Raw genomic sequence first — 27,791 nt, 5'->3', positions numbered from 1 at the left:
TGGCGCCCCTGCACCCATGAATAAGCAAAATTGATGCTCTCAGTTTTGCTGTGTGTCAAACAGAAGACACCACTGACCTGATTTTATTCTGTCATTTATTTAAAGCTCGTTTTTATCAGCTGTTGAATGTTGTTCAGAATACTGAAGCACTAAAACAGATTTATTTTTGTTGTTGTTGTTTTTACTTTGTGCTTCGTTTCCAGTCTGCAGCTGGCTCTCAGTGGAGAGGAGGGGTGGGGGGCGGATATTCATCATCTCGCAGCCTCCGCCCGCCTATCTGGCTCATCTGCCTCTGTCCAAAGCGGTGGAGAGACGGGGGGAACCGCAGACAGACAGGGGGACATAAAGCTTTTAGTCGAAGCGAAAGCGAGAAAGAGGGGCGATGGCCGCTGGTGCAGGATGCGGGGAATCGGTGGATCAGTACCGGGCCGAGGTGGAGCGGCTCGCCCAGGAACTGGCCGAGGCGAACCGGGAAAAGATCAGGGCTGCGGAGTGCGGTTTAGCTGTCCTGGAGGAGAATCAGGCGCTGAAGCAGAAGTATACAGAGCTAGAGACCGAACAAGAGATCCTCAGGAAGGAGTTGGAGCAGTTACAAGAGGTAAGAGGAGAGGATGGGGCAGTGATTCTATTTATTTATTTGTTTTCATTCTGTAGGGAGGGGAAAGCACTGCAGTCAGGTGTGTGACTCGCTTGCACCTCAATTGAGTGACGCTCAGCGGGTATCTATAAACCTGTTTGACGCCCAGAGGCAGAGTGGGGGCGGCAATTTATCAGGGCTTTCAAAAAGAGCAATAGTTTAATGCAACTTAAATATGATGCAATTGAAGATGCTCCAGCTGGAAAATGTGCAACACTGTATGAATAAATTGCTTTATGAATAAATTATAATGTAAAATGCTGTTTGTGCAGTGGGTATATCGAGCAGCACTGAGCATTACAGTGTCGGAACTGCAAGCACACAGTAACAGTCCACTTCAGCTCCCACAACAGGGAGTTTCTTTGTTTTCCATAGTAAGAAGAGTCATTAGGGAATTTCAGGGACTCTTTTAGGACCTTTTTTTTTTTGCTTAGATGTTTCTTGAGGGTATTTCACTGCAGGCCACATGGTGCTTCAATAATCAACTGGTCTGAATTATAAGAGATAAAGTCACATCAAAACATGTAGTTAAAATCCAAGATCTTTTAAGGTAGGTGTCGACCTGGCTAATGACTGCAGGGTGTCGAGTCACTCAGTGCATACATGTAGCAAGAGGCAGATGCTGACAGGGCTCCCTGGTCCAAGGTCGCCTATGGAAACTGCTGACCATTGGAAGAAGGAGTTGAAGGCTGGTTACACTGGTGCGGTGAGTGCTTGTGAGTGTCCGTGGCATCGAGATAGGCCCCGTCATTATTTACATGGAGTCATCTATTATCACTTGAACATCAGTTGCTTTGGTCGAACATTTAAGTCATCGAGTCACAAGAAAACTTTTCTGAGGACTGTCAGAATGCATCATGTGTTACAGGTGATCTTTTTGATATGCTAAGGGTGTTAGCTAAACCTTTCAAAGATAGCCAACAGCCCTGGTCAAAGTAATTCTCTGAATTATTCTTTTTATTGTTTCACTTTTTCGCATAAGAATCATTTTGATTCTGGTTCACGTGTAGCCCATTTGAAATAAACCTCTAAAAGTCCACATTCATCCTACACATCAGTGACTCTTTCTTGTGCAACTAGCTCACCAAATATAGCCAAATAAAAAAGAATCCACACAGTACATTAAGCATCACTTATCACATTACATTTTGCATGCTTAATTGTATTTATACTTTGTTCCTCGTACCCTTTTATTCCACTGCTTAGCTTAACATTTCGGTTTGACACGCATGCAGAATCTGAACGATCTTAGTGCAGATAACAGCACAGCAAGAAAGCTGAGGAGACAGCGTGATACAGCCAGCAGCTCAGCAGTGTCAAGCTGATAACTCACACTTATGGATTACAGAGGGATGGGTATTATGATGGACTATGGTGAGAATATGTTGAGAAAGAAAAGATAATGGAGAAGAAATATAAAGACATGGCCGTGTTTTAAGAGGGGAGACGATTATACGACTAAAGCATACTGGAAGAACTGACTTTGTTAGAGGAAGTTGCCTCTACCTCTAAAAAATAAATTAAGCACGTCAACTGCTTTTAAGCAGTAGTGTAGGCAGCTGCTCGTACATTATTCATCCTTTTAGTTTTCACATTTGTAGTAAAACTTTGATTTTAACTGAAAAAGAACATCAGGTCAGCAAAAAACCACCAACCATTCCTCAGTGTTGTGGTCGGCTCACATCTGCTTGCCTGTATGATTGACCTCTCGCTTGACAGAGGCAACATTTTCTGTATGTGATATTGCTTCAGCAGAAAAAACCCCACCTCTGGGATCCTGTGTGTCTGCTGCACACTTCTATGAATAAGAGACCAAATGGCAGCGTGCAAACCTGCCACTTCAATAACATCACATCTGCTCTCCCTGTACTCGGGAGAGGTGCAAAATAAAAGGTGCAGAAATTCCAGATAGAAACTGAAATTGCTTCTGGGATTAAGTGGAATAGAATATATAATTACAGCGAAAGGTAGACACCTTTTTTATTTCAGATTACAATGTTTTTCTTCAGTCGTATTGTTTGTATTACATTGTTCTATATTTTTCAGCAACAACTGACAAAAGGCTACTTTATCATACTTGTAGAAACAAAGAACAAATGCCTGAAGTGTGTATTTGTTATCCAGATGCCACACGGATCATATGCCATTGTGTCTGCATGTGTGTATGTCCAAGCTGCCCAGATTTGCATGCATGTTCCTACTGCGTTTGCATACGTTCTGTAGGCACACATACGGCAGCACTGTATTCCCCGTGTGCTCAGGTTGTTTGCCCTCAATCCAGGTCCCAGCTGGTGGGGAGACGCTGGTTAGAGCGCTGCTTGTGCTGCACATTCAGCTCACAAACTAAACACATGGAGAAACCTATGCAAGACACAAGTGCCTCAGCTACTGTAACACAGGACTAATTTGGGCTTGTTTTACAAAAAGTGTGTATCTGTGTGAGTATCTGGCTATGCAATGAACCACAAGGACTTGGATATGGAAAGTCATGATGTGACGTGACACATCAGCATCCTCCACGCAAATAAGTCAAACAGTCTTTGTGTGTACAATCATGCACAAAAACGTATTTTTTGGACATTTTTGCTTTTTGTTGTTGTTTTTGATGATGATGATGATCCCAGTCCTTTGTAAGAAATTGATGTTGCTCCAGTGGTATTCATCATACTGTTGCTTCTTCAGAAATAACTGCAATTGCATCTCTTTGCTATCTGCAGGGTCCAAGAGCATGTGTTGGCACTGAATACATATTTTATTTTATTTTGTCCACTGTTTACCTATACATTGTTTCCCTCACCCAGCTCCGTCTCTCCCTCCCCGTCTCAGTGTTTGCCTCACGACCCAATCAGCCGTTCCTTCCTTGTTTCTCTGTGTGTATGCACTGTATGTCTCTGGATAGCTGCCTAAGCAGTGACAGAGACATCACTACCCTGTGGCTTTGGCTTGTTAGCGCTATCTCTGGGCAGATCAACCTCAGGAAGGACACATAGTAGGAGGCAGAAGGAGGAGGATGCCACTGCAGAGCAGAATAAGCTCCATCATGTTAGTGAGGTTATATGCTTTCTAGGGATTCACGCTGTCAGCAAAGCTTGAATTTACCTTTAAGAAGTATTAGAAGAGAATCGCTCTGCTATCATTTCATAATATAATTATTTATTTTGTTTAGTTGAATAAAAATGCTTGACATGTTTCATACACCTTGGATCTGAGGAAGCATGTGAAATAAAAGTTAGCAATATCAGCTGCTTTCATAAGTCATCTTTTGGGTCTTTCGGATCAGAAGCTTGCAGAAGAAATGACATTTGTGATAAGTTGGGAACCGGCAGTTCACAGGTCAGTTTGTTCCCTCTGCTTTGGGCCATGAAAAATGCCAGCTGAGATCTGTGTCAAAGACTTCACATGGTAATCTGAAAGACCAAAAAAGAAAAGCTGAGTCACGATTCATCAGATCAACGTGGAATTTCCTAATCAGATAAGTAGAACGTAATGCTGAAAGACCGGGCCCTGCACTTCCTTCTCCTGTAAGGTTTAAGCTTCATCATCAGACATTTTAACAACATGTTTGCATTGTGTTGCACAAGCACAGTCAGCTGAGATTCTCCCACAGCCAGCAACAAACAGAAATGAAAGGAAGTCTTTTGTATGATGTGCACTTTACTTTTAGACAGAACAAAAAAGGAGACAATGAGCGAGATTTTAGCAGTTGCTCGCATGCTATAAAAGTGTGTTACTGTTAAATTACTCCAGTTATCAGTTATGTCTACTGGCTGTTAAGCTAATGGGGGGGTGATAATATGTAGGTTGCAAAATGGTCCAAAAATACTCCAGCTAGTGCATTTTTCAAAGGTACACAAGGTGAAACTTTGCTTTACATTTGGTCTGAACACACAGCTGTTTATAGCTTTCCTGTCCATGACACCTGTAAGGGGGGATTTTATAGCAGCCCTGTTTAAATTGTATTCAAATCGGTAAAACATCTATTTAAGTTGTATTTCATTATAAGGCGTGTGGCCACTAAAGGTTGGTGTAGTTTCTTCGTCTTCAGCCTCCATCTGTTCAGCTTTGTATACAGCCTGTTTATCATCTGCCAACGTTAGCATACCATCTAATATGTCAGTGAGTTATGGATTCATCTTGTTATCTAACCAGTGCTAGTGTTAGCTGATACCTCCCCAGCTCTACAGTTTGTGCATATGGTCAAGTCTGGTTTAAAGAAAAGAGGAAGAAGATGAAAAGGATGGCAAAAACCTGAACCCAAGGCTTCAAAAACATAGTCCACAATCACGTGAATGATTTCACTATGACTGGAATCTTTGGATATTTAAGGATTTCTTAATTCATAAACTGTATCCAGAGGAAAGAAGCTGAAGAAGAGCAAGCTTACTGAACAAGAATGCACAGGTTTATCTGTCTTTCTCAAAGAAGCATGAGAAAGAGCTGGACTGTATAATTATATGTGTTTCTTTTGAAATCCTATTGGCTGTTATCAAAGATGATCAACTGTATGTGTGATAAATACAAAAACAGTATTATATCCATTTTCTTTTAACATCATGGAACACTGAATCTAATTAATATATAAGTCAGTATGAGAACACTGTATGACTGTTGCCTCATCCTTTCTCCTTGTGTCTCTTCCTCACCTGCTTAATTTGTACCTATAGTAGGCGGGGCTAACCCTGACCTCAAAGCGCTTTATAAGTGTCGTGTGATTTCTAAATATTCACAAGCTTTGTGTTTGCATGGATTCCTGTAGCTTGCAGTGGACGATACCTAAACTGAGCTGCAATTTCCCGAGTTTGAATCTGGGTAGGGACATGTGTCATATCACAGCTTATTGTCTCCTTTCCATAATTTGTGCCTCGTCTCCTTTCTCCTCCATCTTCATGCCTGTGACCTGGAAATTGATCTCAGTGTGCCATCTTGGAGAATGTCCCAATTTCTAAAAAGCATTTGAAGAGGGAGAAGGGAAAGAAATCAAGGATGAGAATAAGAGGAGGGAAAGGGGGAATACTGTACTATAGATTGTACTAGTTTAGATTTAGTTTATTTTGGTACTTGCATGTCTCTAGAGCCTTGTGTTTAGTTTTACTTCCCCCATCTGTCTAATTGTCTTTGATTACCATCACCTGTGTCTCATGCTGTGTCCTGTTTCCTGTTGTGTATAAATGTTGTTGTGTTCCCCACATTCTTTGTTGCAGCACTGGCTGACCTTCCTTGTGTGTTTGTTTGTGTGCCTTTGGATGAACTTGTACATCAGACTGAATAAATATCTCACTCTCTCCTCTGCAGTTGAGTCCTAGCTCCACATTAGATGACTGAAACAGTTTCTTGAAGGATTTGCACAACTTAATGTGATATGCTGTTAGTCAATGATCGTGTGTGAGAAATTGCTTTAGATGAACTTTTTTTAGAATGAGCAACCACCACCAAGTTTCAGATTTCTTAAGCAGACATGGAACAGTGTAATCTGACTACATTCAAGATGAAGAGTCACTTTTTCCCTGCTGTGCACATCTGGCTTTTTTTTAATTAGTACTGTCACTCTATAGAAGGAAAAAAGGAACATTGATTAAAAGGATTAGCAGAACTTGAATACTTATTAACATTTCTGGTGTGTTTGACGTTCTCAAACAAGAAAGCAGCAGCTGGGGAGAAAGGGTTTTCTCGCTTCTCCTTCCACCTCCTCCTTTGACTCCTGTTTTACATTGGCAGAGGCAGTAAACATGGACAGAAGGGTTGAATCAATATCTCATGAGATGGTAGTGTTTCAATCTTTTAGCTGTGCACTACACCATCAGCTCAGCGTGCCCTTCCTCATCTCATTATTCCCCTACAGCCCCCCCCTGGATTGAAGTGGGAATTATGCATTGATTTCTGCTCTGTTTGGTGAAAACGTATCATGTCTGAGCTACGCTGGACTCTATTGTGTGTAGCGTCGTGTGTATTGCAAAGATCGGTGAATGCTGCCTAAACACGTGTGAGAGATTCTATTTAGTAGCTTCAAGAATTTTAGAAAAACTGGCTCTTTAATCAGTAACCCACTGCGCTTTATGAGCAATCAAACTGTTTTTGGCACCTTTGCCTCTTGGATGGAAATAAAGCCAAGAGTGGAATGCACTGTGCAGTTTTCGCTGATGCTGACCTGTGACCCTTGCAACAGGCTCAGGGATGCAGTCAAGCATATAGATAAGGACCTGCATGCCCTCGTGGTCTCTGTTGTTTTTGTGGAGAGTTGCCGTGTGTGTTTTTCCAGCACCTGAAGGGAAAATCATTGGTCTTTGTGTTTGAGCCACACATCTGGGCTGATGTGCACAGAGCTTCCCCCTTTCTGTTTTTCCCCTGTGTGCGTGTGCAACACGAAAGGTGGGAGGCTCGGGTGGGGATGTTGTGATGGAGAGCACAGGGTGAGGGGCGGCAGGATATTGTAGTGGTGTTGAGTGATTTCAGCCTATCAACCAGGCCCTCTTTGTTGTTTCAGGTTTTTATGGTTGTATTGACGTAATGGAGAAAAGGGGAGGAGACACAAAAGTGTGCTGTGCGTATCGTATACACACTGTGTCAGCAGAATAGAGGAGCAGAGAACAGAGTTTGTTCAGTTGCTTCAGTGTAACGATTGTTCTTTTCTATTGTCACAGAGAAAGGGGCTTAATGAACCTGCAGAGCCCCTTCAGGTTCGCCCGTCCCTGCATAGATTAAGTTTTTTCAGAATGCTCCTTTTTGCTGCAGTGAAATGTAGTAAGAACAGGACTCCCCTCCCTGCTGGCTGCTGTATCGATTAGTTGTCCACTTTAGCTGTGTGTGCTGCAAACTCGGATACCATAGCAGAAAAATCTGTCCATCCTCTCACAAGGAGGAAAAAAAATACATTATTCCATGTGTCGTCAAAATTTATTGTTTGCCTGAATTAAATTGGACTTCTCTTAAGTCATTAATGCATCACTGAACGTGGTTGTTAAGCCTTTCTTATTGTCTAGACAGAGCTATTGAGTTTCATCTACAGTATAGTCTTATTCTATGCTTCTCATCCCAGCATGCCCGATAAAGAGAAGCCTTTTATCTCCATATCCAGAGGCCATTTTATCCCGCAAAGGGCGCTTGGAAATGCGCATGATCCTCCCTGTCCTCTGCCTTGTCACCATTCTCACACACAAAGGCAGGCATGAGCACATGCACACCCAAGCATGCGCTTGTGATGGGTGTGCCATACAGAATAGGGTCACAGATGCGTCTTTGTCACTTCAGCCCTATTAGGGAATGTATAGAATTAGACAGACTTTCCATAGTTAACCTGTTTAATTAACCATGTTCTCAGTACACTGGTCATGACTTCAAGTAAGGTCAGGAAACTAAAACAGGAAGTATGCCATGTCAGGGTGAATATGGAGATGATGGGCCTTAATTGGAATTAGTGGGATTAAGTTTTTTGGCAGTTTTGGGTGCAAACTTTTTGTCCAAACACTGACTCACATCAAGCATGATAACAAATCATTTTGACAAGGAAAACATTTCATACAAAAGGAGCAGAAACAGATAAAACAGCTTATAATACACAATGGAGAGATATTTAAGACTCTCATGGGTGTGAATATGTGCCATACTGCACCTTATTAGTACCTTTTTCAAGAAATCAAACTCTACATACTCTGGCATGGAGGGTCTCTTGTGGCTGCACAAAAGCACTGAGTCACCCTGAGGCCCCATGCATGCAATACCAAGAGGGTCACTGTGTGCAGGCTAGCCTCTCCATTGTAGTCTGTATTTGTCTGGCTTGGCTGAGTCCTCTTTATCAGGAGAGACCGAGTGCAGAGAGAGGAGAGCGTTTTATCAGATGAATCTGCTCTGTGTGTCTCTCTGTTTTTATGAGTCTGGCTGCCTGTCTGGGTGTGTCTGCAGGAACGATTACAGATTATCAATGAGCCTGCGAGTTTTCAGTCACTTCTGTCTTTTGATGTTGTAACACATTCCTCAGTGTTCAGACGCTGTTGTTGTTTTAAGTTTCCGGTTTCTTCTTCCGCCACCTGAAAAGGGGGATAAAGGACACCAGCATAGAGGGAGGGACTGCATAAAGAAAGAAGACACGTACTCCATTAGTGGTCTTCGTCCCCTGACTACTTAATGAAAATTATGGCGGGATTGGGGGGTATAAATGGAGATGGAAATTTAATAAGATATTAAATCTGGCCACTTTGTTGTATTGGTGGATTATCCTTTTAGAAATATTTAACTTTATCACTTTTTTTCTGCTAATTTAGTTTTCATGAACCTCTGAGCAAATCACTGTGTTTATCAGGTTGTAACCTGAGGGAGAGGATTTGTTTGGATTACCTTACAGCTGATTCACTTAGCCACACAGTTACACACCTGCATGCACAACATAATAACCTTCAAATAGAAAGAACGGTCCAATATGGGCTGCAGTGTTTCTGAAACATAATTTAGCTTTAGCACACATCCCACATGTTACTGTTATTGTTGGCTGTGCAGTCAAGTATGAGAAACAGCCTCATTTGCATCGTGCTATCAATTTCCTATGAAGCAAAAAATGATTATCCCCTGATCAGTTGATCAAACTACCCAAATCTTTAGTGGCGACAGATTTGGCAGCGATACGCTGGTACGTGTTTTCTCTGTTTCTTTGATAAGCGATACTTTCTTTGGCCTTTTTTTCTTTATGACATCAGCTAAATATTTCATTTATAAAGCACTAAATATTTGGCTGATTAATTATAAGGAAACTAGCACAAAGTTTTCATTAACATTTATACACACCAAAATGAATGTAGCCACATGACACCATTCATCGGTATGTGGACCAGCATTTTTAAGGCTAAACTTTGGGTTTAAGGGAAGCACTTGTTGAAGTGAAATGCGACATTAATCGGACGAAAGAGTGAGCTGCTGATATAATGGCCAAAGCTAGCCAGCCTAGTTTGCATAGTTAGCTTATTAAAAGACTGAAAAGGTGCACTGAACCCAGCACAGACAGTATAACAGTTTTCATTTCATTTCATTTATTTATTTATAAAGCACATTTAATAACAACAGGGAGCTGACCAAAGTGCTGTACAAAATAACAATTAAACAATGACATTAACAACAACAACAGGTAAGAAAATTAAAAGAAAATTTCGATAAAAGAATTGGTAACTCTCATGCAGTTTCGAATGTGTTTTAAGATGAGATTTAAAAAGAGTAACAGTTGGGGCCTTTCTAATGTGGAGAGGTAGATTATTCCACATTTTCGATCTCCTCTATGAACCATCCTAGACTTATGTAAGGTAAGGAGCAGGTGATCACTTGATCAAAGGGCTCTAGAGGGCGTATAAAGCTGCAAAAGGTCAGACAAATAGTCCTGTGCCTGGCCATTTAGCACTTTATAAGTCAAAAGTAAGATTTGGAATTTAATTCTAAAACGCACTGGAAGCCAATGAAGGCAATCAAGCACCGGAGTAATGTGTTGGTGTTTCTTCACACGAGTCAAAAGGCGAGCTGCAGCATTCTGTACCAGTTGGAGCCGGGCCGAGCTGGACTGACTGACACCCACATATAGTGAATTACAGTAATCCAGTTGAGATAAAACAAACACATGAATTGCTCGTTCCAAGTTTCTAAAGGATAAAAAAAGATCTCACTTTGGATAGGAGCCTTAATTTAAAAAAGGACCGCTGGACAACTGAATTAATTTGTTTCTCAAATGTAAGTTTGCTATCCAAGAAAACCCCCGGGTTTTTTACATGCGTTTTAACAGCACATGTTAGGTTACATAAGTCCAAATCTGGGGCATTGAAATTACAACTTGGTCCAAAAATAATTACCTCAGGTTTGTCCTCATTGAAGGTAAGAAAATTTGAGGCCATCCAGGTTTTAACTTCGTCAAGACATTTGACTAGCGATTCCATGGGTGTGGAGGTGAACCGAAGATAAATCTGGGTGTCGTCGGCGTATGAGTGAAAGTAGATGTTATGCTTCCTAAAGATTAGGCCTAAGGGTAACATATAGATGGAAAAAGGAATTGGACCTAATACGGAACCCTGCGGGACACCACAAGTAAAAGAAATAAAATCATCATCACGGAAAAAGTCCTCTCGGAGAGGTTTTATGGAACCGCTGTGATGCCACCAATTGGTTTGTAAATTCCTCTTAAGGAACCAAGGAGAATGCAAACATAATAGAGCATGACCCTGCAGCTCACTCAGTCCACAGCCTAAACAATGACTTACAAGATGAATTTATGTCTCAGTCACAGGTTTCTATTCGTCACTGTATTAACTTTGTAGAAGTGACAGTAAAGTAAAACTGCCAAACCCCCCTTTGTGATAAATATGTCACAATCATATGAGCATACCGTGTCCCTCTTTTTCTCATTATTCTCATTATTTCAAAAAATCTTGATGCCGTGGTCAAAATGCTCAGGTTGAGGCTTTACTAACAAACAGGTGATGTTACAGTTGTGTTCATTTTTATCTTTTGTTGTTCCCTCTTTGTGAAAGGCAGGAATGAACAGTGATTTAGCACGAGTGCGAGTTGTCCTGTACCGATGTGTATTTCTGAATACGTATTTGTGTGTTGGAATAGCTTGAAGGTTCCACTGTGTGTTTTTGTGGTCCACTAGCTCAGGATCTCCTGTAGGGCACATTGCCAAGCAAAGAGAATGACACAGCTAAAGCTGGTACAGTCTGTGCAGTCCTCTAGTGGCTTTCCTATCTGTCGGCTTACACTGGTCATTGCTTCCTTTCTAATGGGAAATCGCAGCTTTCTAGGTGAATGTAATGGTTTGTCATCAGATCAGTAATGTAGTAATGTAGTGTTATGTAGGCCATTGTTTAGTTTCACACTGGGTCAATAAGGTTGATTTTAAATCTGGGGACGATAAGGGTGAAGTAAGGAGGCGGAGAAGGCGAACATGGGGACGTATTTTAAGAGAAAAAGCAGTAAATAAAGAAAAAAATCTAACAAAGAAATCTAATGCACAGCGGCCTCTCTACCACCACACCGTTCATTCAGTCAGGTTCAGACTAAACACGTATAAGTGATAGGCATTCTGGGAAAGTATCCAACCATCTTTCTTATCAGGAGCAGACTTGGGCCAAATTGAATCACTCAAACAAGCCGCATCATTTTAGCCAGGCACCGCTTGTCCCACTGGCAGAACCCTCGGCTTCACACAGCGTGTTCTCTGGTCATTGTGTTGGTGAGCAGCAGATGTGACACCATTGTGGATTTCTGGGATTGATTTTCCACTTTAAAGCACATGAAAGCATTTTTCAGCTGTTAGCCTACATTATAGATGTTTTTATTCCTCAGTTGTGGGCATAATAGCATATTGTCATAAGAGGAATAATAGGCTTTATTGCACTAAACAGCATTCTGGTAAGGAGGAATAGAAAGCGAGCTATTTATCCTCATTACTATCTATAAATCATTCATTTCATGTAGCTCAATTTTTGTGCAGACAGTAATTCAGGGATAGAGGAGCTCTCTCTAGGGAAATTTAACAGGTTCTGCAGAGCATGCATGTGCACTCTACAATACAGTTATAAGCTATAAATATCCCTCGTGATTCAGTAGAGTAGTCCTGATGACCTAAAGCACACAAACAAACACTTGCGGTAGAATGCTCGCACTGCAAACTCTAATTTTGTCCACTGACAACAACAAAAAACAACAGATTTTCAACATGTTTTGCTAAAATTTGCAATTACTCTTCATCTTTTAATTGATTTCCTCCATTCTTACTTGGCTGTGATTACACACTTTCCCCTTACTTGTGGAAATGTGCTCGTGTGTCTGACAGATCTCTTGACTTGGCATTTATTCTTGTTGCTTAGAAACCAACAAAGACATGTCTCCGTCCTTGTTGAAGGACAAAAATATGGCAGAGCAGTGTTTTCCATGAACCTTCTTCAGTATCTGTTTATGATATTCAGCATATTAAACTGAAAATATTACATTTGGTGTCATATTAGACTAAGGCTAAATGTTACTTATTGTAAGAAGAACTACTCACAATCATTTTAATGTTATCTGTGGCTGTGAAGACGATATTGTGAGCTTTAGAAAAAACTTTGATCATATAGCTTTGAAGGCATCGAGGTGCTTTTAAATGGTGCTTCAGAGATCAGAGTGAACATTTAAGTTTCAATCATATTAGCGAATAAAAGTGAGGCTCGCTCAGTCTCACTTGTCACAAAATTTACATTTTATTGACGATAAACACTAAACTTCGTCCATCCATTCGCTTCCACTTATCCTTTTCAGGGTCGTGGGGGTCGCTGGAGCCTATCCCAGCTGTCACAGGGCAAGAGGCGGGGTACACCGTGGACAGGTCGCCAGTCTGTCGCAGGGCTAACACAGAGACAGACAACCATTCGCACTCACATTCATACCTATGGGCAATTTCGATTAATCGATTAACCTATCCCCACTAAAAAACTTCAGTATTCATTAAAATATCAATTATATAGAGCAAAAACTACTAAAACTAAATTCCTAGATTACAGAGTATTAATTACAGACAGTTTGCAAGATAATGTAAAGCTTATTTACTGAACAGAAACAACAACAGGGAAATTTTCTTCGCCATATTTATTTGAAATAAAATGCGGTATTTCACTTTTTCTTTTCTTTCCTTCTCTGAGTCGCGTACAGCAGTCAAACGCTGTGTGTGTCAAAAGGAGCGAGTGAGTCAGGACTGCATCTTGCATACTTGCCTCATTCACTTACTGCCAGCTAACGTGTGTTTGTGTCTCGTGGTGACTGAAGGTTGAGACACTGCATGCTGCTTCTTATTTATGTCATATTTGGGGCATTTTTGTGCTTTGGGGATTATTATTTATTCCTTCTGGGAGTACTGTTGTGGAGGGATTTTTTTATTGAATGAATTATTCGGCATGCTCTCAAACACTTTGGATAAAAAAGTAGAGAAACTAAAAATAAATGAAATGTCCCATGCATCAGCTGCGATGTGCTGTTTTGACGATGCACATGTTGAACAGTCCTCTTTGTCTTTTCTCTCCCTTTGTCTGGCTACAGTATCAATCCCGTGGTGAATGATTGCCCTCTAACACACACACACACACACGCTGACAGCTGCATGGTAGTGGATGTGCTGCAAGTCTCTCTCCATGGTACTGAAATCCCTGATGTGACTGCCCAGGCCACCCATCTGGCTGAGACGCAGCATTTGGTGTATATATCTGTGTGTTTATGTTATTCATAATAATGTTGCTTCTTAGCTAATAACCATATTTCTGTTCACCCATAACTGACAGAAACATTAAGGATGCCGCACTCGTGCTTAAAATTATCTAATTAAAAATACATATTAATTAGAATAACTGACATAAATAACTCATACAACTCGGTTATTGGTTGTTCCTCTCGACTGTGTTTCTGCACGTTTCGAGCATGTTCATTTACCTCCAAGGGTTGCTCTTTGACTCTGAAAATGTAATCGAGTGTATATCCTGCATTAGCTTTACGCTACATTACCATCTATAATTAAACAGCTCCTGTACGACAGATTAGTCCCCCTGTTAATGATGAAAGTTTTCATAAGATTAATTGCTGCTGCAGAAATAGCTCCATCCTCTGACCTCCTGGGTGTAAAAATAGATCCTTGCTGTATGCATATACACACAAATACAACATCACACACCCAGAGCACCTCCCCTGACTTCTCATTAGGGACTCCAGCAGACAGGGAAGGATTTTCGGGTTACACAAACTCTCACACTGCTGCAGTGGTGGGTTTGTTCCCTTTGCCTGCTCCTCCTCCTGTCGCCCCAGGGATGAATATCTATAGAACCCATTGTCTGAGACACATACGAGTGTGGAGCCTCAACACTTCTTGCAGTCTGTGATTTTCAGTATAAAGATCCAAAATGGCTGCCCATGAGTGACTCCATATTAATGTGATCCTGAGGAAACGATATTAAACTTTAATCTTCTCCACTTGATTGCCAATTAGGACACAAATACTGGGGCGTCACTTTATACATACAGCTCATGTAATTATCATGAGATTTAAAACATGTCGAAAGATTGAAACAGGTCTTTTTTTTGGTGTTAAAATGATCCCTGTAGCAGAGAATAACATTTGGCCGGGAGTCTTTGATCCAATTCTGCACGATGCACTTTCAAGCAATTAAAAGGAGCTTCTCAGGAAGATTGTAATGTGATGCAGGGAGATGCATTTTCCTGGAGGGAAAGCCTCAGAGGACCAGAACCTCTTTTCTTAAAATCTTTAACTGAAATCTCCTACTAATTTCTTTGGAACTAAATGCTGTGATAAAGGGTTTTGTCCGGGCCAGATTTTTACTTTCTGTCCTGCAGAGCCCAGCTGTTGCCGTGAGGCCTGCTCCGAGATTGCCGGGCTCTCATCCGAGCAGAGAATGCAAGCTCATTCAGTCACACTGTGCCTAGAATTAATCGTCTGTTTTGTTCCAGAGGCCCTTCCTCTTAATCATTCACTACAATCACACTGTGGCTCTCTTGAGACCGAGAGGGGGCACCAGGGTGCGTGCACAAAGGAGTATGAAAAGAGAATGATGAAATACACAGAAAGTGGTGTGTACAGAAGGAAAATAATAAAGAAATATAATACAACCTTTCTTTAATAGATACATGTTGCAGAGTGTTTTTTAGTTTACGGGGCATTTTGCCAGACCGATTATTGCTGGCATTTCTTCATATGCTAACTGCTACACTTGTAATTCAAAGGCATAATAAAGAGGTCTATTGAATTTGCATTAACATGCTCTCTGAGGAGAGCGTGAATGAAAAAGCTTCTATTTAACAGACTTACAGCATGTAGATTAAAAGTGGGTTACACTGACAGATTGGAAAATGTGCCTGTTGGCCATAACTGCAACTGAACTGAATTTAACCTTTAATTCCACTTTATTGCTTACTTGATAATAAGTATCCATAAAGAGAGAAACATGTGGTTCATAATTTTTTTTTTTTTTTTACATGTAAAAGCACAAATTAATTTCACCTCAACACAGCAGGAGACTGCCCGCTTAGCTCGTTAGCCACAAATGAAAAGAAAAGACAGCTGCACTTTAGGCTCATGTCTTTTCAAAGTAATGGATGCTTGTGCCTAATAAATGATTCATGACAAACAGAGAAAATATTATGATGATGAGATGGGATTGGGAAGCTTACATTATTAAAACATGTAGTTCAAAATAAATGGCTTCCTATTTAAATTGCATGGTCAGTTTGAAGAGTCAGTAACCATACAATACAGTATCGTCTACAGCAGCGGTCCCCGGGCCGCGGACCGGTCTGTGAGTCGTTTGTTACCGGGCAGCGAGAGTTGAGGCTCGGGTGTGAAATTTATGGTTTTCAGGGTTTTTATAGTTTATTTTTGTAATTTTTTTTATTGTTTTTATCGTTAACCCTGGGTTTTTTCCCGTGTGTTATGACTAAAGCTTCCTTTTTTTTGGTGCCGGTACTGGTTTTATTTTGTTGTATTTATCCGCGACACCTTAAAGGTCAGCCCGTGAAAATATTGTCAGGCATAAACCGGTCCGTGGCGCAAAAAAGGTTGGGGACCGCTGGTCTACAGCATCCTGTGGCGATTGTAAACCATAAAATATTTTTCAGATGATCCATTTTCTCTCACAGAGGTTTCTGCAGGCGCCAAAGTCATTTCTCCTGATGGAAAGGGGCAAAAGGGAAGCATGGTTTATTGAATCACTAAAACAGTTACTGATGTTCCAGTCATGAAACTCACACATGCATTCAGGAAACCTTGACAGAGAAATAGCGCTGAACTGGAAACACTGGTCTTCCCCTAACAGTGAATGTGTGTTTGCTAGTTTACCACTTTGACCCAGCAGGCCCGCTGTGGTTGCCATGTTTTTTCTGTTGATACCTGCTTTGATTTTATCATGACACGCCAGCTCTCAGTGTCGTGAAAACCTGTGTCAGGAAAATGGGAACACTGTGTCTATTGATCTGAGTGAAACATCACCCACATCGACAGACAGCAGGTATTCTTAAGGGCCAGCCCCTGCAAGTGTCCCATCAGTGCTGCCAGTGGTCAAAAGTACAGCAGCACTCGGCCTAGCACACACAGCTGGGAGAGATGTGTAAGATTTCCGAGGCAGTGTGTGCTAATCCCTTCCATCGCTTGGATTATGATGCTGATGCTATTTGACAGGATTTGGATCAGTGTGATTTTAATTTTGACTTTACAGAAATACCGGTTTCCTTTTCTTCTTACCCTACCTCCCTCCCTTTTTTATCTCTTCAGGCATTTGGCCAGGCTTACACCAACCAACGGAAGGTGGCAGAGGATGGGGAGACCAATGAGGAGACACTGCTGCAGGAGTCCGCCTCCAAGGAGGCCTACTATATGGGCCGACTGTTGGAGCTGCAGTCGGAGGTGACGCTTAGCCGCTCTGTGGCGTCCAACGCCCAGTCAGAGAATGAGCGGCTCAACGCACTTGTACAGGAGCTACGAGAGGTGAGTTTGTCAACACGAGGAAAGCATGCAGACGATTTATTACTTCCTAAATAAAGAAAAACAGGAAATTGAATCTACTGTGTGTGTAAGAAAACTGCATTTCACTTTTTTATATATTTCTGCTTATGTCAGTAGTATTTTGTTACCAACACCTAAAATTCTCTCTATGAGATGTGCACATTAGTTGTTTTGAAACTTGAATGCATTTGGCTTGCAGCTGGCTCTTGACTGAGCGAGATACAGTAAGAGTTAACTGCATGTAAAGCCATCTTGTAGTTTTTATGATCAATTCTTGAGTCCAAACGGATTGTTTTCCACAGTTTGACTAGTATTTCTTTTATTCTACATTAACTAACATGAGACCTATGTGTTTATCAAAGATCAAGAGGTTACTGTGACAAACTAAAAGGTGTCATGCCTCACACAGAATAATAAACGATATGCATATGTGCAAAGTGTGTATTTATGCAAGTATATATGTCTGCAGCAACTGTGTTGGGCAGTACCGGAGTTCGAGCAGGGGTCAGACACTGCGGCCACGACCCCATTGTGGGGGGCAAATCCAGTGCTAAGCTGGGATATAAAGTGAAATGCCCTGAGCTCGGCACATGTGTAGGGACAGAGTACCAGCACTACGCCCACAGGACACACTCTCATTCACTAATTTGGTCAGGCAGTGCTGTGATGTTCGCTCATTCTCAAAGTTCACAAGAAGTGAAGATATTGATGGTGCTGGAGCATGTGGAACAAAATCAACATCTCAGCTGTAATTACCTGATAAACCTTTACACACGATGAGTTGTTCCTATGCACAAATGCCTCATGTCTGAGTCATGAGTGTGGCGCTTTGATATATTTATGAAGTGCCTTCTGCTGTTTTTTGAAGTCCTCATTTGCACATGTGATGCCAGTTAATGAACAGGATTCCTTTCATCGTGAGAGGCAGGTGCTGCAGTGACATCGAGCGCTTCATTTACCACAGAGCAAATCTAATTAAAAGATTTTTGTTTTACAGATTTCAAGCAACCTAACATATACAGGTTTGGGGAAAAACACTGAGTTAGTTTAGATAGATGTCTGTTGTTAGAGTTACAAGTCAGAACATGAGAAGTGATAAAGATGAAAATCAAAGTGCACTTTAAAGCCCAAAAAAGGAAACACAGGCCTAAACTTTCAATTTGTAAAACTTTGCCACAACAGCAGTGATGGCAGGGATGAATGAACACAACATGGCTGGGCCCCTGTTGTGGGTACCATTGTATGATGACTTTAACAGCCGCACTTCGTGCTGTGAACAGCTCTGCCCTGTGGCGGGCTCAGTGCCAGTGTTGTGTGCCGATCTGTCCCTGACCGTAGGGTCTGATTGCCCCCAGTATTATTTGGCCTTGAATATGCTGCACACTATTAATAAAATGTATTTTGACAACATGTATCACAGAAAGCTTATATTCATGTTCATACATCAACCGCAAATGTATTTTGTGTGTTTTTGGTCTGCTCTATTTTTTTCTTTTTACAGTGTTTTAGCCAGTTTTAGCGTAAAAGTGCTTTCAATGTATTTGCAAAACAGTCCAATTGTGCCTTTGTGGGATTTCCCCATTTACACCATTAACTTTTATATAATGGGAGTTCCTGTCAGCTAATGCACAAATCAGGAGGTTCAGTGTAGACCAGAGGTCTTCAGTTTCAGCTTTTTTGCCACTTCTAAAAGTAGCATCGTATTCACTGCCAATGCGTGTAGCCACCCACTCCACCCACAAAGTCTCTGGGTCAGCACTTCTGCCATATGTACAGAGAACTGCAGGGGAGCTGCAGGCAGCTCTGCAGCAGCAGGAGTACACACATGCGCAAATGCACTGTAACATTATTTTGTAGCCTATACTACAGACTCTGTCCACTAGTTGCATTGGGCTGCAAACATTTACACACAACTGTGTGTGAAAATAAGATATATAAAATATATTTTTTCATTTTTGTCTTGATATGTAAATATCATCTAGTTAATTTTTGGGAAACAGCAGAGAGTGTTTCAGCGCATGTACAGTAGAGGTATGTAAAAAAAATAGCTTTTGAGAAAGTCCTACCTCAGTGTGCAAAGTCACGTCTACATGCATCAGCATTATGAGTCTGTGCATGTCATGCAATCTTAAGCTGACGGGACTGTATTTGATATTGACCTTGTTTACGTGGGCACCGCTTTGCCTGTTAGGGTTTAATCATATTCAGCATATTGGATTTACATGCTAGCTATTCTGGTTACTGATCACTGCATGTTTTTTGGGTTAGCATCTGTGATGGTTATGAGAAGTCTATTCTTAATTCCAGTAAATATCATCTTAAATTAATTTGATGTAGCTATTATAAATTTGGCCACAGTGGCTTGTAGTCGGCTCAAGACGTGTTGCAGATTTATCCCAACCAATGAGACCTCAATGAGCGGAAAGAGTGATGGGAACTGTTAAAAATGTCACCGCTGTTTTTCCTCCTCCAGAGTAACGAGATGCTCGAGCTGCAACGGAGCAGAATGAGGGAGGAGATCAAAGAGTACAAGTTCAGAGAGACCCGGCTGCTTCAGGACTACACAGAGCTGGAGGAGGAGAACATCACACTTCAGAAACTGGTGTCCACACTCAAGCAGAACCAGGTTGGTACGAAGATCAACAGTTTGCACACTAATAGCTTCTTATTTATGTGTCATTGTCGTGTAGAGTTTCACTCTCTAAATGTATTTCTCAGATTTAAGCGTGTCAGTGAAATTGCCTATTAAAGATCTGTCATCACTTTCAGTGATGCATCAGCAATCGGTGGCTCAATTGATTTTAATGACTCACACTCGTGTCACCAAAATGTACCAGTACTCGCAGTGATCTCACAGTGTTTCCTGCACAGTAACACAAAGTCGTATTAGTTTAAACTAGCTCTAGACACGTGGTTAGATGAAGTCGAATAGAGATCTTAACGGTTATATTAATTTCTAAAGGATTTGTTTTTTACCAGCTGTTTACAAATGTGTTAAAATAATTCTTTTCCTGTTACCACGTGGCCTTTCTGTGTCCCTCAGGTGGAGTACGAGGGACTGAAACATGAAATTAAGGTGCTGGAGGAGGAGACTGTCCTTCTGAACAGCCAGCTGGAAGACGCTTTGCGCTTAAAGGAAATCTCTGAGGGTCAGTTAGAAGAAGCCCTGGATGCCCTCAAGACTGAGCGCGAGCAGAAGAACAATCTGAGGAAAGAACTAGCCCATCACATCAGCCTGGGTGACAGCGTCTACGGCGCAGGGGCTCATCTGGCGCTAACTGTCACCGGAGTTGAAGGCCTGAAGTTCCCCGAGGAGAGCAACGGCACTAATGGCAGCACCATCCCTGCTGCTAATGGCAACAATGAGGACAACAACCGCTGCAACGGTCACTTTCACGCTGGCTCTGGGATGGCTAAGATGAACGGGGACTACAGACCCGGCCGAAAGGGAGATGGCCTTCACCCCGTGCCAGATCTGTTCAGCGAGCTCAACTTGTCAGAGATGCAGAAGCTTAAACAGCAGCTACTGCAGGTAGGTCATAAGAGAGAGCGCCTTGGAAATTTCACTGAAAGTTTAAAGTCCCACATGAGCCCCGAGCCCAGTTTGAAATCAGAAAATCGTTGGGTCACTGAATCTTTATTTTCAAGGACACTGACGTCACTTGAACGTCACCGAGGGTTTAAATAACAGCGCTGAAGGGGGTTGAAATTAGCTTCAAAGAGCAGATTGCAGGACTACCATATTGATCTCCCTTCCCACAGTATATTTTAGTTTTTAGTGTGAAGACTGATGGAGTCTGAAGGCATTCATTTAAGGTTATTGTCATTTGAACCCTGTACTGACATTAGAGATAGATGAGAAGTGGAGAAAGACTAGAGGAATGACATCACAAATGTTCAGACTCAAATCGAGGCCCTAGCGCTCAGGGCGCCCATCTGGTAAGTGCTTTTTAAGAAGCATGCTAATGCACATTCAGTGTCTGTATCATGCATTATATATTATGTATGCTTTCACGCATGTCATGGAGGGAGTAGCTTTCAGTATGCGAGAATGCAGCTGCAAGACAAAGGCCGAGAAAGGCAACAGATTTATGCCAAAAGTGAAGGAAACTGCTTTGTACACTTTTATTTACACCGCAATTAGTTCCTGCTTAACGCTGTGAAAAGCTGCTACTGTATACAAAGAATGTAAAAATACAAAATATATATAATATAAAATATATAGGTGAACTAGCTTTCACTTAAACCCACTTGAGTACAAAACAGACTCATCGTGGAGGATGGTATATAGAATGTTAAGTGACAGTGAAACCACAGAGAGATCAAACTCGTGCTAAAAGCAAATAAAGTCATTACTGTACATCTTTTATCTAGCTGGGCACCAGCAGGGAGGAGAAAACTAGATTAGTGGTTGCTCTATTCACAGTGTGCCTCTCGCTGTAAACACAATTACTCACTAGCTAATTTTCTCTTTTGAGTTGATCTGTCTGGGAAAGACCATCAGCCTTATAATGTCCAGCTGAAGTCCAGTTTTCGTTGTGTTTCTTCTGGAGTTGTCCAGAGTTTCTTATAGTTCAATCTCAGAACTTGAAAATCAGATTTATTGCTTTAATATAGTTTAACGTGTCGTTCTGGAGGACGTACACAAAAATGACATTGCACTGGAAAGTACAAAAAGAAACAAATTTAATTTTGTATTTCTGTCGTGCAGGTGGAGCGTGAGAAGGCAGCACTGCTCAAGAACCTGCAGGAGTCCCAGACTCAGTTGCAGCACACACAAGGTGCCCTGACTGAACAGAATGAGCGCGTCCATCGTCTCACAGAGCGCGTCAACGCCATGAAACATCTCAATGGAGACAAAGAGCTCGATGATCCAGAAGAGAGTGAGAAACCTAATGGGGGGTCCTCATCCCCAATGGCCAATAGCCATCATGATCTCGATATCCACGGTTTTAAGATTCTTGAGTGTCGGTACAAGGTGGCGGTGACCGAGGTGATCGACCTAAAAGCAGAGCTCAAGGCCCTGAAGGAGAAGTACAATCAGGCGGTGGAGGGACAGGGAGACAGCCATGATGATGACCGGGTCCAGGCACTGACTGAACAGGTTTGTGCAATATTAATCCAGTTTTGCTGAAAGTAAAACTGCAAACGTACTCACTAGGGGTGCAACGATACACAAAATTCACGGTTCGGTTCGATACTTTGGTGTCAGGGTTCGATATTTTTTCGATACAAAAAATGTTCATGCTTTTTTAATTTGTCGTTTATTAAAATTATAAATATATATTTTAACTCAAAAGTACAGTTTTTAAATGTAACGTTGCTGAAACAACAAAGGGATAAAATAATAAATCTATCTGATCGAGAAATCCCTCATCTTTGGAAAAGAGTTTATTACAGAGAAATGTCTCTTTCCAAAATAAAAGCTCTACTATAGCTTCTTCTGGGCTGTATTCTCAGCAGCATATTAAACATATCAGGTCCCCATAAGGAGAATCCTGTGCTAACGGCTGTCTAAATGACTCGGGATGATGTCGGATGTTCCCACTAGTGCTGTCAGCGTAAATCTGAAATGACGTTAACGCCACAACACGGCAAATCTCCGTTAACGAGCTACCGCGGATCGCCCGTGCGTGGGGCTGGACGGCGTCAGCACGTTAACGAGCTAACTGCGCTAACACAGTAGTTCCCACCCATGTAATTGAGCATTGCGTGGCACATCCAACATACTGTTTTACTTTAGTCCATGACGCGCTTACCTTCAGGGTCATACTTCACATGAAAACCAAAATAGTTCCAAAGGCCAGATCTGAATGAGGGTGGGGGAGGTTCAGTTTGCCATGTTGCAACGAGCTTAGCTTTGTTGCAACGAGCTTAGCTTCTGTCTTGCTAGCTTGCGCTGTGCTCAGTGAATCTGCGCTCGACAGTGCAGCCTAGGCGGAGTAGTCGAAAGCAGATCCTCTGAGCTCTCAACACAGACAGCATCGTCAGAAGAAAAGAAATAAATTAAAAATGTTGTATTGTTCGATACATATGCGTACCGAACCGAAAGCTCTGTATCGAACAGTTCAATATCGATGTGAGTATCGTTGCACCCCTAGTACTCACCGTTTGTTTGTTTGTTTGTTTGTTTGTTTGTTTGTTTGTTTGTTTGTTTTCTGAGCAGGTAACACAGTTGGAGCGAAGTTATCGTGAAAGCCGGGAAAGGGTTGTAAGCCTGGAGGCGGAGCTCCGAGCAACTGCGAGTACTGCCTCAGAGAGCCAGGGCATGCTGAACGCTGCCCAGGATGAGCTGGTAACCTTCAGTGAGGAGTTGGCGCAACTCTACCACCACGTCTGTCTGTGCAACAACGAGACACCAAACCGTGTCATGCTGGATTACTACCGCCAGAGCCGAATCACACGCAATGGCAGCCTCAAAGGCTCGGAGGATCCTCGAGCTTTGCTCTCGCCTCGCCTGGCGCGACGTCTTGCGGCAGCATCGGCAGCCTGCTCCTCAGAGTCTCCGCGCAGTTCCACAGACTCCCCATCCAAAGATGCCCAGCATAACGAGACAACAACTCACAACCCAGCAGACTCCTGCCACAGCAGCCCTACCCGCAACTACACCGGCTCCCCGGTCATCGGCATCTCTCCTTGCCCATCTCCGGTACCTTCAGACTCAAGTGGGGACCTGCGGAAGGAGCCGATGAATATCTATAACTTAAACGCCATCATCAGAGACCAGATCAAACACCTGCAGAGGGCTGTTGACCGCTCGCTGCAGCTGTCCAGGCAAAGGGCTGCAGCTAGGGAGTTAGCACCCATGCTTGACAAGGACAAAGAGTCCTGCATGGAAGAAATACTAAAGCTCAAGTCCCTGCTTAGTACTAAGAGAGAGCAAATAGCTACACTCAGGCTGGTGCTCAAGGCCAATAAGCAGGTAAAATCTTTTGTTTGTTGGATTCTGGCACTTATTTCATTTTTTAAAAAAGCCTAAAATGCATTTTCCATTAACATTAAATGATTCAATTCAAATCGCCCATCTTTGCAGACAGCAGAAGTTGCGCTGGCTAATCTGAAGAGCAAGTATGAAAATGAAAAGGCGATGGTGACAGAGACCATGACGAAGCTAAGGAATGAGCTGAAGGCTCTGAAAGAAGATGCAGCCACCTTCTCTTCTCTCAGGGCCATGTTTGCAACGAGGTGAGAAGGGCTCAGGAAATGTGGCACAGCTAAGATGAGAAAGCAAAGTGTTCGGTTAAAACGTAGAATTTGCGTATAAATGTTGACTTGTGGCTACACATAATCCTGCTGTGTGTCTGTTAATCTCCCTGTAGGTGTGATGAATATGTTACACAGCTGGATGAGATGCAGAGGCAGCTAGCGGCAGCAGAGGATGAAAAGAAGACGCTGAACTCCCTCCTCCGAATGGCCATCCAGCAGAAACTGGCCTTGACCCAACGCTTGGAGGATCTGGAGTTTGACCACGAGCAGACTCACCGTACCCGTGGTGCTAAAGTGCCCAAGATAAAAAGCAGCCCACCCAAAGTAAGTCGCAGAGGTGTCCCCACAATTTCTTCCAACCCTACCAGCCTCCACAGCCACTTCATCATCATCACTCACACCCCGAACACCACTGTGACCCTTTGTAATCTTCCCTGTGTAGAGCTAACCTCATGTTTGTTTGTGGCTTTGTGGATATCAGCCGTACCTTCACCTCTGCGTCACTGCAGTTACTCCAGTTTCTCTCTGGAGTTCGAAGTCGTTGGTAGATCCTAAATGCCTAGCCCTACGCTGTTTTTTATCATCATTTCCACACCCAACACCAATTTTCTTCCCAGAAGCCTCTAGATTAGGTGGAATAGGAGAGGTGGTATCACGTGTCTTTAGTTTAGAAATGCATACGGCACCCCGGTGCACTATCATGCAACATCTGTGCCCATGACACATCACAGGGAAGATTCTTTATGAAATACCAGATAACAAATCTGATATTAGATATCTTTTCTTCCATCTAAAATCCTGCTGCCATAAAATATGACATCATTCCCCAATACTAGGAAGTGTTTCAAAATGACAACAAAGCAAAAATGGCTTTATTTTTAATGACTCACAGCCCCTCACTGTGGCAGATTCAATGAATTACAGCTGAGATTTTTCCTTACAATTTATTTACACCATGACTTAAGTTGTCCCAGGTTTTTGACAGGCTCAGACTAGTAGGAAAACCAGTCAAGCATTTTCTCCGTGTATTCCTAACCCCTCTTTGGAAAAGGGAAAGTAAACAAAAGAATTCTTTGCTGCAGCACAATCCTCTTTGCGACGTAACCATTTCTCAACACTAGATGGCGGTGTTTGAGCAAATGTGTTTCCCTTTTGAAACTGCAGTCAATTGCTGTTGGACCTTTTTCTCCCTCCTTTTGACTCCGAATTACAGTCACATATATTATAAATAAGCCAATTTAAACTAAATGTTTTTAAAAAGCAATGTGTAATCTTCTCTGTGTTAAGTGAGCGAGTAAACAAGACCTCAGCAGAACTGGTGTAGTCCAAAAATACAATGCCTATATGCAGCGGGTGAGGTAGAGTAGGATTATATTTTTAGCTTTTGTTTCACTGTACGCGTCCTTGTCTTTTTTTGCCCTTGCAAATCAATATAATATTGTATTGGCAAGTGTGTGTGTGTGTGTGTGTGTGTGTGTGTGTGTGTGTGTGGGTGGGTGCGGGCGTGTGTGTGTGTGTGTAAAAGTGTCCATGTCTCTGTCTCTTTGGGGGTTTTGTGTTTTCTGCTTCCAGCACAGATTGTCTAGCTGTGCAGTGGCCGGTCCTGATGAGACTGGGCAGTCACTTGAGCTATACTCAGTTTGGTTTCCAGTGTGCTATTGATCTATAGTAATGTACTGAGAAAAACTGACCGGGATCAGCCTGGTGCTTCACCCTAAAAGTCACGGTAACAGTAGAATTCAGTGTCTTTGTCTCTGATGAGGTCTTCCCTTGTCTTGTCCACCCTGTTATCTCTGTTCTGTTGTCTAACCCCGAGTGTCACCACTTTGTATATTTGTCTAATTTATCAGTTTCTTGTAGATTGTCAGCAGCCTGCTGCCTCAGTACCGCTACTCTCCCCACAACTAAGGCGAGGGAGAGCCTCCCTAGTACGCAGGTAACAAGCTGTAGAACCTGCTAGCAGTAGACTTACTAATATCTATCTATCTATCTGCATACAATTCTATCAGTAACATGTCACATCTTTGTCATATAAAGTGACTTTTTCACATTTTTAGTTGGATTTGTTTAGTAGCAGCAACACCTGCATCAAGATAACTGAACCTGCATGATCCAAATATTAACCTTTACATTAAGTATTATGCAAACCCTTGTATTCTGGAATTAATAGTTCACACTATGAATTATTTGTCACTCTGCATGAGCAGTTTTGCATGACCATTTTGTATCTATACATGCTTTTCTGACAAGGCGAGGTTTTCACTGGAAGGAGGGTCTGTTAACGTATGCTCTGCACAATGCTATGTTGCTAGCAGGCCAATGAAGAGCTGATCCAGTGATGAATATGAGGGTCTTCTTTTTTCAGTTAGGCTCTACTGCTGATGTTGTTATTACCTCACGTTATAACCCTGTTTTGATTTCTCGATGTCACCGTGCACCATGTTGTTTCTGGCCTGGTTTAAATAGTTGACTTTCTAAAAGTGCACATATTTCCTTTGTTCCTAAACTTAAACAATAAGACTGACACCACTCTGTCTGTGCACCACAAATGAAGCTGTCACTATCAGTTAGTTAGCACTAGTTAGAATAGCTTGACATAAAACCTGGAAACAATAGCTGGCCTGGCCACGGCCAAAGAAAAAGAACGACATTAGCAAATGAATTTGTTTAATAGATACAATAAAGGAGTTTAAGTATGCAAACTGTAAAGTTCAGATGTAACCTGTACTACTACTTTTTCTAGCTTTTGATAGAGCTGAATAGCTGTTTCCAGTATTTATGCTAAGCTAAGCTAACATGCTGCAGTGGGTATCAGATGTAAGTGGTATCGGTATTAATCCACATCTAAGCATGTTTTTTTCTTCATGCTTACATGTGGAAGGAAACCGTCTCATGCTCCATTTTTGCATTTTATATTTGGAATAACCTTTTTCACACTATTCTCTTCTCATGTGTCTTTGCCTCCTTTCAGTCCTAAATTTCTGGCAGACCACCAGGAACACCGAGCAGTCCTGTCCAGCAGCAGAAGCCTTCTCTCCCCTTGCGACCCTCGTAACTGTCTGGCCCAGCAGCCCCATCCTCCTGGCACCTAACCACGCTGGTCCTGCTCAGACCTCAGTCTGGAAGCAGTCCTGCAGAGACACAGACACACTGGACGGGGGTTCCCTCAGTTTAGCTCCCCTCCACCAAGCAGTCCAACCGGGTGCTTACTGGGCTCTGTGATCTCACTGAGCACTACACTGCCCAGCTGTGGCCGGCCTCCTGGTTACCTGGGTCGTAGAAGAGGAGCAGGACGCTTCCTTCATCTCTGGAAGTGACCTACTGTCCTGGAAACACAAAACAGAGACCTGACCTGAGGCAGAAATGCCAGTGACAACACACTGAAATCTGCCGCCCTGTTTCTCCTAGTATTTATTTATAATTTATTCACTCTGCCAATTATTTATTTCT

General features: G+C 42.2%; 1 protein-coding gene across 2 annotated transcripts; it reads left to right on the top strand.

Annotated features, from left to right (window-relative positions):
* Nucleotides 1–261: 261 nt before the first annotated feature.
* Nucleotides 262–27,791, top strand: bicd1a (bicaudal D homolog 1a). 2 transcript variants are annotated; one of them, XM_005734792.1, is made up of 10 exons: nt 262–598; nt 16,905–17,117; nt 19,609–19,761; nt 20,179–20,667; nt 21,847–22,239; nt 23,302–24,057; nt 24,169–24,320; nt 24,455–24,665; nt 26,202–26,277; nt 27,313–27,791. In XM_005734792.1, exons 1-9 carry the CDS (start codon nt 383–385, stop codon nt 26,247–26,249), a joined length of 2,631 nt encoding a protein of 876 aa, XP_005734849.1. In that variant the 5' UTR covers nt 262–382; the 3' UTR covers nt 26,250–26,277; nt 27,313–27,791. The 2 variants fall into 2 exon arrangements, with proteins under 2 accessions (XP_005734849.1, XP_005734850.1); XM_005734793.1 differs by lacking the exon at nt 26,202–26,277.

Source organism: Pundamilia nyererei, unplaced genomic scaffold (genome assembly GCF_000239375.1).
Source record: "Pundamilia nyererei isolate P.nyererei 1_Seehausen unplaced genomic scaffold, PunNye1.0 scaffold00060, whole genome shotgun sequence".
In the NCBI taxonomy this organism is placed as follows: domain Eukaryota; kingdom Metazoa; phylum Chordata; class Actinopteri; order Cichliformes; family Cichlidae; genus Pundamilia; species Pundamilia nyererei.
The sequence above is the reverse complement of the archived record's forward strand: the minus strand, read 5'-3'. Positions and strand labels throughout refer to the sequence as shown.